The 14,370-nt window shown below is 38.2% G+C and overlaps 1 protein-coding gene across 1 annotated transcript in view; it reads right to left on the reverse strand.

Annotated features, from left to right (window-relative positions):
- LOC109112264 (CUB and sushi domain-containing protein 3-like) overlaps nucleotides 1-14,370 on the reverse strand; it is a 369,075-nt gene that overhangs the window by 135,075 nt on the left and 219,630 nt on the right. Inside the window, 9 exon segments of the mRNA XM_042777094.1 lie at nucleotides 3,359-3,547; nucleotides 3,812-4,027; nucleotides 4,565-4,681; nucleotides 7,572-7,760; nucleotides 7,911-8,098; nucleotides 8,788-8,926; nucleotides 9,406-9,600; nucleotides 12,622-12,948; nucleotides 13,819-14,001. Of these exon segments, the coding sequence (XP_042633028.1) occupies nucleotides 3,359-3,547; nucleotides 3,812-4,027; nucleotides 4,565-4,681; nucleotides 7,572-7,760; nucleotides 7,911-8,098; nucleotides 8,788-8,926; nucleotides 9,406-9,600; nucleotides 12,622-12,948; nucleotides 13,819-14,001 (1,743 nt within the window).

Raw genomic sequence — 14,370 nt, forward strand, 5'->3', positions numbered from 1 at the left:
AAAATATGAATACATTTTTGACAGAGTACCTTGCTAATTTTGAATCACCATCAATGAAGAACAATGCTTTTTGGTTCCAAATGATGCAATCACAATATCTACCAGCAGGGACTGATGGGGTTATGTTAACCTTGAACCCTTGGTTCCTCCCAAGGTTTCTTCCTCATGTAAAGTACTTAGAAGTTCTTAAGAAAGTTTCTGTCACTGTTGCCTTTTGCTTGCTTACCGCAGGGTTTGTAAGGCAACAATCTTTGTAAAGCGTCTTTGAAACAAACTGTAGTGTGAAAAGTTCTATACAAATCAATTAAACTAAAATGAATCGATCTTAGAAGTTTATCCTATCTGTTCGAAGAACATGATCACCACTGAATGCATTATACAGCACTGCATTTGCATTATGACTTTTTGGGCAGCTTCACATTGTTTAGACCACTGCCTGAGGTTATATAAAGATACAGATATCTTCATGTTTCACAACATCTGGACTTCTGGCAAATGAATAACTTTTACATATGAAGTACTTACAATGTGATTACCATGATACAAATTGACATACTTAATCTATACAAATCGTATCTATAAAACAAACCATCTGTGCGAGTGCTTTACTAGCAAATCCCAAGGTGCTTAACATCTCAAAACTCATGTCTGCTTAAATGGAGGAGTAATACGGATTTATCACAGCATAATCTCAACCATACAAAAGCAGCACCTTGTCTTGCATAATATGTGTTAACACGCAAGTTAAGCGATTAACTTCACTTTAACAGTAAGTATGTGTCAGGGAAGATGGCCTGTGGTCTCTGTATGAGAAAAAGCGCAATGTGTGATCAGATAATGTAATTCTTATTGCAACCCATTGAACAAGCTTGGCTCAACTCATAAACGTCAGCCGCATATGATTAATAGCACTATAAGAGAAAGATGCTGCAGGAGACTTTACCAGTGGAAAAGATTCATCTTAAGAAATAGATTAAAGAAATCAAGTTGGAAAATAGCTGGCTCATTCTCCGTGGTTCTGCATTGGCTTTAACATTTTTCTCCTTGAACAGATCTGTGAGGTTACTGTTTAAAGCAAACATAATGGAGGAGCTTTAAATGTTTAAAGCTGGTGCCACCAGTATTAACAAATGTAACTGAAAAAATAAATAAACCCTCCTCTGTCATTGGTCAGGCCAAACAGATAGCCCCACCCCCACCGATTTTGCAATGTAAAATCGATAGTTGTGATGGATGGGAGGGAAAGCTGAGGCCTGTGTTCCTGTCAAGTGATTTTGATTTATACACTGCCTTTGTCTACCTCCTCTCAAGTGGGAGGTATGGTTTTAATCCAAAACTAAAAATACCCTCAGCTCCTCCAGGTGCTACAGTACAAAGATGCAAACTCATCAGGAGTGAAAAATGTGGCAAAGATTAAGGTTAACTGACCCACACGGTGACATGACATCACTGATGTTTGGGGTGTTGTAATATAGCGTACTGTGAATTTTTAAATTGAAAGAATGATATTATGTTTATACTACACATATAGTAATATTGTAAATAATCCAGTATCATTTGGTTGACACTCCAACATACTATAGTACCGTAGATGGCAGTATTGCATATAATGATGGTTGCCACCTGTCATACACCAGAAAAAAGCAGAAGACAACAATGCAGTGTGTAGCTAAAACTGCCATATAGAGATAAAAGACAAAAGTGAGACAGTCTATACATGCTCGAAAAAAGTTTGCATGCCAGTGTGGGAGGTTATTTTTGGGGGAGGGGGGATTTTGTAAATAGATAAATGTGTTAGATGCTCAACTCTGCAGGAAGTTTCGACTATTTTGTGCGCTTTTGTATAGTTATGGTTACAAGCTCCATCTCTGTCTACTTACACTCATATTTCAGAAAACACAAAATAAAGAGTTAAAGATGAATCTGATGATAGTATTGGTTCTTTCTCCAGAATTTTTTATAGATAACATTAATATTGCTATTGTGAATCCTTTTGGTCATGATAACCGTGTATTTAAACTCTGATATCGTATCAGCCCTTATCGATCTGACAGGCAAATGAGTGAAAAAAGGAGTACTTTTTTTAGTGCAGGTGCCCTGTGCCACCTCCGGGAAGAAGCATGGAGTCCATACATAAATCTGCCACTGGATGTACTAACTTTGTTTGGACATGATCCTTGATCTCCAGAACTGATTAGTTTTCTAGCACTGGACAATGCAAAACAGAAAGAGAATTGTGGGGACACAACCTATTGGTTAAGGGTATAACAATATAAATAAATATATTTGAACACAAACAGCCAAGATAAATGAAGTTATTATTTTTTTCAATTAATGTGAAAAATGGCCGGTGACCCCTCATGACCAGAGAAGAGTGTAGAGTCACTAGCAAACCTTCGAAAGTTCTCCATTATTATAATTGCTATTTTGTTTATGCCCCTGTCTTGTGACGTGCATGGCTAACTTCCAATTGATGCAACTTCAGCCCTCTCTGTCTACGTCTGATGAATGCTTTATTGCCGAGGAGTCACTTACTGACGCCGGTGAGCAAGATACACTGAGAGATACAATCAAGAAACACTGAAACATGACAATAGCAGCACTAAATCACTTCAGATGCTCTCGGCAGGAGCTAGCCAAGCTGAACTGTGAAAGCAACTGTGAAGGAAGTTTGGCGTGGCAAACCGCTCCTGTCCTGGAGTTTATTAGCTCTGGGAACCAAAATGGAAACGTGACCCCTCTGCACGGCAACAAGATGACTCTCTGTGTGTTTCCAGGGAAACAGCAGGAACCAATCATAATTAGGCTCAACTTAGCCAACCAAAGAATGTGACCATAGTCGGACAGAAGCTCATGTCATCATTCACTCACCCACCCTCATTTCACCCTGTATGACTTTGTTCAAAAATTATGATTCTAATTATATATTGTGCTTTTTTAATTGTGTATTATTAAAATAATCATATTATTCATTTTTTAATATCATTTTATTGTAAAAGCCTGGTGAAGTCTTCATTCACCTGCATTATATTGAAAAGAATGGCCTTCAAAAATTGTTTTTTGTCTTCCACTGAAGAATGCAGTCATATAAGCTTGAACAGAATTGAGGGAGAGTAAATAATGACAGACTTTTCATTTATAGGTGAACTGTCGCCTTAAACCATTCACTGTTTGAACCCTCTGATTTATCCCCCATAAAAAAAAAAACAGGTTCATCATTAAAGGCGTTTTTCACAGTCAAAGTGAACACGTCAGCATTATCTTTCTTTAGAATCAGCAATATGTCCATGTGGTCTGCCATTCTGTAATGAATCAAGAGAATAAAACTTTAAATGAATGAAAACAGCTGACAACGTACCAACACACCTTGGCAGAGGTGCGCTCCACATGCGCCGACCCCCTCCCAGGCAAATGATTTCTGGTGCTCCCTCCAGGCGGTAGCCCATATTGCAAGAGAAGGTAAGAGTATCTCCAATGCCAAAGCTGTAACCGTTACGGCGCCCAAAATGTGGCACTCCTGGATCCTCACATGGCTCCAGATTGTATTCTGGGGAAAACAGAATTTGAATGATTACACATTAAAAGTAAGAAAAGTTGTCTTTTCTTGTCCAGATTTTAATTATTATTTTTTTAATTAATATTTTTTTCTTTCTGTTTTTAATATAAAATCATAATTTTTATCTAATTCACCATTGCCAGTTCTATCACAAATCATTAGGGTTTTAGAAAAATATCAAAATGTTTACACAAATGAGTACTCAACTACTGTCCCTATGCCCTTCAGAGGGCCTATTCTCAGGATATCGCTCACCTGAAAATGTGATGTTGAATCCTTCATAGGAGATGGAAAAATCAGATATGAAGCGGAGCTGGGCCTTGAAGTTGCCATAGAGCCCTGCGTTGATGGGCGAGGGCAGTTCTGCACCAGTGAGGCGGGCGAGTGGCTGAACAAAACTCCCATTCTCCGTGATGAGGAGGTAGTCATGATGATCCTCCAGGTGGAAGGTGTTAAAGGTGAACTGAACGCCTGTTGGGGAAACAAGAGCAATGCACAAATGAACCACCCTACTCATTACACCCAGGAGGAGGGAGGCCCATTCATTAAAACTTTTTTTCCCGGGCCTTGTGAATTTAAGCAATGGCCCTTGGCTGAGGTCATGTAGAACAAAGGAAAATTTGATACTGACCCTTTTTTGCCTTTGTGTCAGAAAGAGAAAAGTATATTTTTAGTTCCAACTGATCTGTCCACTAAATATAATGGCCTTTATGGACATTAGCAGCCATGGGAAATTAAAATTCAGAGGAACTTTCATTATTCTGAACTCAAAGGTTGTATAATGATATTTCAGAGTAGGGCATGGACAAGTACCTAAATCTGTATTCATGACAGTTTGGCTGGCTCTAGCTAGAGTATGTGATAAACTCTTAAATCTTGCTTTTCATCCAGTTATCAATTTGTATATTATTCTTTAGCTTTTGGCCTGTCGAATCTTATGCTTAAATAACTTTCAATAAATACTGTAGGTAACAAAATTCAGCTTAGGTATATCAATTGCTGCTTTACCTTTGCCATGGCTGACCTCCACAGTCCAGGTGCAGTTAAGGGAGCTGGGGTAGACCTCAGGGTATCCTGGGGACAGGATAGTGCCTCCCGGTCCTCGAACATCACCCCCGCAGAGTGCTAAAGGGCAGATGGAGTAAGGTACTTACTTAAACAGACTTTCCCTTAAATTCAATATATGCAAATGCAAAGGATTTCATTCTTCTATCAGCCCATATACTGGGTGAATTAGAAAAGGTGAATTAACATTCGTATCTTAGTTCCTTGTGACTAAAACTTTTTTACTTTAAATTATTCTTTTTTTAAACAATCAAAATGACAGTAAAGACATTTACAATGTTACAATGTTATGTCTGTTTCAAACAAATACAGTTCATTTGAACTTTTTCTGAAAAAAAACAAACAAACAAACAAACATTTTGTTAGGTTTCCACAGAAGCTCTACCTGTGGCTCAGTGGTAGAGCATTGCGTTAACAGAGCAAAAGGTGGGTTTAATTCCCAGGGAACACACATACTGATAAATATATGTATAGCCTGAATGCACTGTAAGTTGCTTTAGATAAAAGTGTCTGCTAAATGCATAATTGTATTAAGCAGCACAACTGTTTTCAACACCAGGTCAGCATATTAGAATGATTTCTGAAGGATAATGTGCCACTGAAAACTAGAGTAATGACTGCCGAAATTTAGCTTCGCCATTATAGGAAATAAATTATATTTTGAAATATATATATATATATATATATATATATATATTTATATATATATATATATATATATATATATATATATATATATATATATATATATATATATATATATATATATAGACACATATAGGTAACTAGGATTTACACAAGCTCCAGTCTGGATACAGAACACCTAAGATGATGCCCACCCCTCAGAGGACCTCAGATGATGCCAACCCTGAAACAACATACAGAACTACCACATTTTGCTATAAGTTTGATTGCATCATATAATAATTGCTGTTAATAGTGTTCATCGTCTGTTTGATTATGTCTTTAACAGATTTTTCCATATATTTGTATCGTAAAAAGCGCTATACAAATAAACTTGAATTGAATTGAATATAGAAAGCAGTTATTTTAAATTGTAATAATATTTCACAATATTAATGTTTTTACTGTATTTTTGAAAATGAGCTGATGCTCCCGCCTCCCTTCTCAGAAGAGTGCAGAGCTTCAAGAGCTCATGCTCGTGGGCATACCGGTGTTACGGTTTAACTGGTGGTGACCGTATTACTGATCCTCACATTGCTTACAAATGCAATTTTTAACTACCACATTCCTATTCACGATCATTCTGGTAGCACGTGAAGGCAGCATAAGTGAAAACAGGCAGAGACAATGGTAGCTTTAGCAACATTAGCCTTGCGTGAGGCTTTCTTTGTCTGGAGTCTGGACTTTTTCACACAAAGTGTTGGTATCGATCCCTCTTTCAGAAGCAATCTTTGCATAACTCCAGTGCTGAACTGACCCTCGTTTGTGAGGCCGTCTGGTGTAAAATTTTAGCACAAACGTATAGGACTGTTTTTCTTTTTTTTCCCTGGGACATTTCTTTTAAAAATGAAATTTAACCACCGTGTCCTCAGCGGTCTATGAAGACTCCTATGTTCGTGGGTGCATCGCAACACACAACACTTTTAATGGCCCTTTGGCGCTGACATTGTACCTCCAGCAGCTACAGCAAGAATACAGTAATGGTGGACCGCTGCTTCTCACTCAGGGCTGTGTATAGGGCAGCGAGTGTAACAAATGGGCTGGACTTTGACCGAGTATGACGTCATAGTCTGGAACTGCTCGTGTGATTTCTGCATTCTATGGCACCTTTAAAAACATATATATATATATATATATATATATATATATATATATATATATATATATATATATATATTTTTTTTTTTTTTTACAGAAAAACACTTTTCCACTTTAATACCATTCAGTTCTTTCCATTACAAGTAACATGATCAGGATTTGAGTGATAAAGCTGTTACTAAGCTGTATATTTACAGTGAGTCAAAACTCAATAAAAAGCTTTTTTTTTTTTGTACAAATATGTAACTCCGTTCAATTTACAGTTTACAATATGCCTTGTACAATTCCATCCATCCATCTACCTGTTTTCAAAACCACTTTTCCTATGTAGCGTAGCGGGGATGCTGTAGCCTATATTTAAAAAAAGAAATATTTTTGCAAAATGGAGCTTAATAAAAGGAAAACATTCTGCTTGTATCAGAAGTATAAACAAAAACAGTGTGACTTTTATAACCGCCTGAGCTATTTCTTGGAATAGGAAAACAGTCAAATTGGTTAAAAACATCACATCATCTCTCTCACCTCATACAATGCATGCTTGATTTGTATCATTACTAATATGCTTTTTTGCATGGTGCTCAGTGGAGGAAGGATCTACAGTATCAAACAGACCTCTGCTACTTGAGAGAGCAGTACAGGCAGGTGCATGTCTCTAATGTATGCTGCATTTAGAGCCCATGGAAGTGAGATGACTGTGCGCAGTAAAAAGTGCCCCTGGATGTCTAATCTGGTAAACGCATCAGTTCCTATCAGCTGAAGCAGCCTTCACAGCAAATTGCCTCTCAGAGTCCTCCTCAGCGATGGGCTAATGGCCTTGCATTGAATCACATTCTTTCAGTTTAGCTGCCTTAGAGAAGGCAAAGCGAAAGAATGTAATCAAATAGCCGAAGGACAGGCAGCCTAAGGAGCTCTGACGGGGTAAGACATAGGTAAAGTCTTTCATGCAGGGTTGGGCAGAAGTTTCATTGCCAGCACAAGCCTGCTGTTTAGCGCTGTCTTGCTCTAGTAATACGGTCTATTAAGCCCTTTTTGTCACTGACTCTGAACCTTTTTTATTTGATATGTAAATCAACACATAACCTTTTTTCTTTTACCAACATTTTCATTGATCAGTAGGCCACTAGGCATAACAGCTCTTCTTTTACTATGAATGTCTAAGGAGACCAACCGTCACAGGTGGGTAGTGGGTGGCTCCACCAGTGGTTCTTTTCACAGACCAACGGCTCTTCGTGGCTGAGGCGATAGCCTGAGTCACAGCCGAAAGACACGGTGGAGCCGATGGAGAAGTCCTGACCGTAGCGAAGACCATTGACTGGAATCCCTGGATCCAGGCAGGAGTAGGCATCTACAGTAACAGCTAGGAATAGCAAGACAGATGAAACTTAGAAAAAAAGTATTTTGAGAGCATTTCAATTACTGTATTTACTGCCTGCTGGTGCTCTATATTAACAAGAGTTTCTTTTAAATGGCAAGTTTTGAAACTGTGGAAAGTTTACTGTACACTTACTTTCATACAGGATCTTGAAGCCACTGTTTGAGCGGCTGTTGTCAGTGGTGAAAAGCATGTACAGGTGGTTGCCGCTGCTGAAAAGGAACTGAGGCACCTGGGTGCCATTGAAGGCGCCAATTAGAGGAGAGAGAAGATTGGGCCCATCGTGAAGCTCCAGGAAATCACAATTCAACTCTGTCTGAAATCTGGTTGGAAAAACAGACAATAATTAAATGTCCTTGCTGACAATGATACAACTTCATCATATTTATTATACATCACTGTTGAAAACTTTGGGGTCGGTAAGATTTTAAAAGTTTTTTATAAAAAGTTTTTTATATATTTATTTTTTTAATGCACATCGAGGCTGGATTTATTTGATCAACAAAAATACAGTTAGATTGTGTAACATTGTTACAACTTAAAACTGATTTTTATTTGAATATATTTAAAAATGTATACTGTGATGCAAAGCCAAATTTTCATCAGCCATTACTCAAGTCTTCAGTGTCACATGATCCTTCAGAAATCATTTTGATATGCTGATTTGGTTCTCAATAAACATGAATTATTATCAATTCTAAAACATAGTAAAAACGTTGTACTGACTAATTTTGTGGAACGGTGATACAGTTTTTTCAGGATTTTTGATGAATAGAAAGTTTGTAAGAACAGCATTTATTTGAAATAGAAATCTCTTCTTTTAATCAATTTAGTGCATCCTTGCTAAATAAAAACTTACTGACCCTAAACCTTTTAATGGAAGTGTATTTACAGTATACAGACTTCTTTGTTGTTGGAAAATATAAATTCAAAAAGTTCAAATTTTCACAGAATCATTTAATTATATAGATGTACAAAAGCAACAAAATCTATTCAAATTAAAAAAGCATACTTCTCGAATGTGATCTTGATGGAGCGTCCGGGTTCAGCCTCTATGACCCACTCACAGTTGAGCGAATCTTTATAGTAACCAGGCCATCCAGGAGATAAAATAACTCCACTAGGAGCTGAGAAGTGGCCTCCACAGGGAGCTGTAGAAAAAACAGAGGGTTAACGGAGATGCATTTTAGTTGACTCACATAAAGCCACTGTTTTTGTTTTTATTTGAACTATAATCACATGTATCTGTACTTAAAACCAGTTAAATAAAACCAACTGACTGTACATTATACCTCACTTACATATTTAGATCCCACGTAGTCTACAGTAAGGTGTTAAAATTGCTGGTGGGCGACACTGTTAGTCTGTCACTCTATTCCTCTGACCATATGAATAGTGTTACAACATAATTAGAAACATGCTGAGTGGAATTCGAGGGACTGACAAGGATTTTAACGGACAGATGACAGGCTGCTCACCACCACATGCCCTCTGGTTTACATGCCCTATTAACCCTGTGACCCACAGGTGACTGTCTATTCCATTTAGAGTGACATTGAAAACCAGGCAGAACTGTCCACTTATTGGGGACTCCTGTCTACTTTTGGTGGCGACTGGCCCTAATAAATACCTTCACACTTTGGGATGGGGCCGCTCCACATCACCTTGCCACCATTCAGCTCACAAGTGATGGTTTCTGCTCCCTGGGTCTTAATGAAGCCATCCTCGCAGATGATCGAGATGGAGCTGCCTAGCTGGAAACTGTCACCGAAACGTCTGGCGTTCAGGGGGACTCCTGGATCCGGACACTCGTTATGGCCAAATGCTGTAAGGATGAATGACATAAGATAGTATTCTAGAATTGGAAGTGTCATGAACAAGTTTTCTGGGTAGTCAAAGTATTTATGACACCACAATGTCACCTAACAAAAGAAATATAACTTTAACAAGTGGATGAGTTGAAAATCTAGGTTGTTAGAAAGTTGACAAGTTTGAAAGACACTCCATCTCCAGGTGGTGCACTTCACTTTACCCTGCACTCAAAAATGTGAGGATTTGTGGTACTTTTTTAGGACAGGGTTCCACTCAAGGCTTTGTTTATTAGTCTTAGTGTTATAGACCTTCCAGCTGTTTTTATAATAACTCCATGAAGCATATATAGAGGCCCAAGGCGACTGGCCAAGAATGCTGCTGTCCCCACAACACCCTGAGTGCCTGATGGATGTCTAGTGACAGGAAAGGCCCTACAAGAAGGACATGACGTTTGTTCAGAATGACTACAGATTTAACGTGCTCCATCAGGGCCTGACAGCTCTTAACTGACAAACAGTTAAGTGTCAGTCTGTTAAAGAACTCGATATTAGCATTCAGCATGACAGGTTACAACTTAAAACTGATTTTTATTTGAATATATTTAAAAATGTATACTGTGATGCAAAGCCAAATTTTCACCAGCCATTACTCAAGTCTTCAGTGCCGCATGATCCTTCAGAAATCATTCTGATATGCTGATTTGGTTCTCAAGAAACATGAATTATTATCAATTCTAAAACATAGTAAAAACGTTGTACTGACTAATTTTGTGGAACGGTGATACAGTTTTTTCAGGATTTTTGATGAATAGAAAGTTTGTAAGAACAGCATTTATTTGAAATAGAAATCTCTTTCTTTTAATCAATTTAGTGCATCCTTGCTAAATAAAAACTTACTGACCCTAAACCTTTTAATGGAAGTGTATTTACAGTATACAAGACTTCTTTGTTGTTGGAAAATATAAATTCAAAAAGTTCAAATTTTCACAGAATCATTTAATTATATAGATGTACAAAAGCAACAAAATCTATTCAAATTAAAAAAGCATACTTCTCGAATGTGATCTTGATGGAGCGTCCGGGTTCAGCCTCTATTGACCCACTCACAGTTTGAGCGAATTCTTTATAGTAACCAGGCCATCCAGGAGATAAAATAACTCCACTAGGAGCTGAGAAGTGGCCTCCACAGGGAGCTGTAGAAAAAACAGAGGGTTAACGGAGATGCATTTTAGTTGACTCACATAAAGCCACTGTTTTTGTTTTTATTTGAACTATAATCACATGTATCTGTACTTAAAACCAGTTAAATAAAACCAACTGACTGTACATTATACCTCACTTTACATATTTACAATCCCACGTAGTCTACAGTAAGGTGTTAAAATTGCTGGTGGGCGACACTGTTAGTCTGTCACTCTATTCCTCTGACCATATGAATAGTGTTACAACATAATTAGAAACATGCTGAGTGGAATTCGAGGGACTGACAAGGATTTTAACGACAGATGACAGGCTGCTCACCACCACATGCCCTCTGGTTGACATGCCCTATTAACCCTGTGACCCACAGGTGACTGTCTATTCCATTTAGAGTGACATTGAAAACCAGGCAGAACTGTCCACTTATTGGGGACTCCTGTCTACTTTTGGTGGCGACTGGCCCTAATAAATACCTTCACACTTTGGGATGGGGGCCGCTCCACATCACCTTGCCACCATTCAGCTCACAAGTGATGGTTTCTGCTCCCTGTGTCTTAATGAAGCCATCCTCGCAGATGATCGAGATGGAGCTGCCCTAGCTGGAAACTGTCACCCGAAACGTCTGGCGTTCAGGGGGACTCCTGGATCCGGACACTCGTTATGGCCAAATGCTGTAAGGATGAATGACATAAGATAGTATTCTAGAATTGGAAGTGTCATGAACAAGTTTTCTGGGTAGTCAAAGTATTTATGACACCACAATGTCACTAACAAAAGAAATAGAACTTTAACAAGTGGATGAGTTGAAAACTAGGTTGTTAGAAAGTTGACAAGTTTGAAAGACACTCCATCTCAGGTGGTGCACTTCAATTTATCCTGCACACAAAATGTGAGGATTTGTGGTACTTTTTAGGACAGGGTTCCACTCAAGGCTTTGTTTATTAGTCTTAGTGTTATAGACCTTCCAGCTGTTTTTATAATAACTCCATGAAGCATATATAGAGGCCCAAGGCGACTGGCCAAGAATGCTGCTGTCCCCACAACACCCTGAGTGCCTGATGGATGTCTAGTGACAGGAAAGGCCTACAAGAAGGACATGACGTTTGTCAGAATGAATACAGATTTAACGTGCTCCATCAGGGCACTGACAGCTCTTAACTGACAACAGTTAAGTGTCAGTCTGTTAAAGAACTCGATATTAGCATTCAGCCTTACAGTAGCGCACCTAATATACATGCAAACCGATGTCCACTTTAAGGACTTTGATGGATTATCGTGACATTTCACATCTCCTTTAAGAAGGACCATAAAGAAGTCATTGTGTAGATTAAAGTCATGTATGTACTAATGAGGGGCGGAGGGGAGATCTGGTGCACTGGCGGAAAAAATGTATTTGTATTTGACAGGTCTGGAAGTGGCCATTAATATACACTTTCATTTTTGTTTGTTTGTCTTATCACAAATTCAAAGAATATTGACTAGATATTTAAAGGAAATTTTCATCAAAAAACTAAAATTATGACTAATAGTATTGTATTGACTTTTTTGACTAATTATTGTAAGCAGCTGATACTTTCATCATTAAAATTACTGTACTGTGCTGTCAATTATAAATGTAAAAACATATTATTCAAAGATAAGATTATCTTAATAATCATTATCTGTTTTAGAAACAGTAACAGTAACTGTAACTGCTATCAGTACACTTTGATACACAACACATGTTTAAAAGGAACATAGTGTCTCATGCAGAATTCATGCTTCAAATATGCTTAACAAATGCTCCATGCAGACATAATGCAGATTGGAAACCAATCCAAAGGTGGGACACGCACTGGTGTAGGTAATGTTGAAACCTCTGCCTGACATGGAGTGGTCAGCCTGGAACTCCAGCCGGAGAATGTTGTTGTTGCTGGTGAGGTGGGATGGCACCTCCGCCCCAGTGAAACGGCCAAGCACAGACGAGTCAAGCATCTCTCCATCCTTCACGGTCAGGATGTCGTATGGAGCCTCTAGGTCAAAGTCATTGAAGGCCAAGTGGATACGGCTGCCAGGCTCTGATAGGATCAGCCATACACAGTTAAGGTTGTTCCCATAGCCCTCTGGGTAATCCGGAGAGAGGACTGTGCCCATGGATGCAGTGAAGTTTGAAAGACAGGGAACTGAAAGAACAGAACAGAACAGCTGCTAATTTTTAACTAAAGATTAAAGTAACTAATGACTGAGAAAAAAACACTCCAGTAGCCGGCAACTTATAAAAACATGCCACATCATACATCAGCGTAATAATACAGCACTTAGCCATGTGTATGTGTTTAATATGCCATATGGAAACTGTCACTCCACTGTTGATTAGGTTTTGCGCTTTCTGACAAACTGCGTTCATGACATAGATGGACTTCAGGCTATAAATAGAGCTGATTTGTTCAATCTTCCAATTAGACGTGAAGAAATTTCAGCTATGCATTTTTTAAGCAAAGAGCCTACAGGTGGAGTATCAAAATATAGCAGATGTCACTGCAGCTGAAGAAGTCTCCAGGTTGCCTGTATATAAGCCAATTATTTCAGCTGCCTCAGAGATTTCTGCATATATTTTGAAGACAAGGCAAAGACAGGAAAGTTAATAAAATCCAGTTATTTGGAGATTCTTATGGAACATGAAAAATGTAACGGAAAAAAGATGAAGTGTGTGATTTCTGTGCCACTAGCGTTACAACTAATGACTGTTTTCAAACTTGTTTCCTAAACACTTTCAATATCTGCCTCTGGTCAGCTAACATATAGTCCCAACCCGCCCTTGTTTGCTGCCTTATTTTTTATAGCACCTTGAAAAGGGAAAAAAGTATTTTAACAAAAATTTCATAATGGTGCTTCTAACAAACAAACACTAATTTAAATGTAGCGAAATCTTCCTGATTAACACAGTAAAATGGTACATTATAACTGTCATTATAGCACCCAACTAGGACAGGAAAAACATTTCTAAAGCAATTATTCAGTCTGCAATGTACAGTAGCATTGACAGTACTCACAAATGCAGATGGGGATGTTGGCAGACCACTGGTTGTTGTTCTGACAGGATATTGTCTTCTCTCCAATAAGCTCAAATCCAAATTGGCACTCAAAGCGTAGCACGTCACCATTAGAGAATCCATCTCCTTCTCTCATCCCATACAGAGGGGTGCCTGGGTCCCCACAGCTCTCCTTGTCGATTTCTACAGAAAAAAAATAAAAATAATAGCAAAACAAAAAAATCACACTTCCTACTTCTACAGCCTAAGTAAAAAAAACAAAATTCCCATTCCCAAATTTAAAACATAAACAGAAAAAAAATAAAATAAGAGGAAAAAAACAATGAACAAAAACAACAGTAAACTGGAAAGTAAACTACAATAACACTACAAAAACTACAATAATCCTAAATAAAAATGTCAATAATAAATAATTCCGTATTAATTTCCATGAACCTGGTTGCTTTGACTGCTATTTTGTTCACTAGCATGATCTTCCTGGTGCAGCTTGTAGCTCAAGGAAGTCTTAGTGGTTGAGCTACAGTAGTTAATAGAAATTAACTGTCACTACCT

The sequence above is a fragment of the Cyprinus carpio genome, chromosome A19 (genome assembly GCF_018340385.1).
Source record: "Cyprinus carpio isolate SPL01 chromosome A19, ASM1834038v1, whole genome shotgun sequence".
In the NCBI taxonomy this organism is placed as follows: domain Eukaryota; kingdom Metazoa; phylum Chordata; class Actinopteri; order Cypriniformes; family Cyprinidae; genus Cyprinus; species Cyprinus carpio.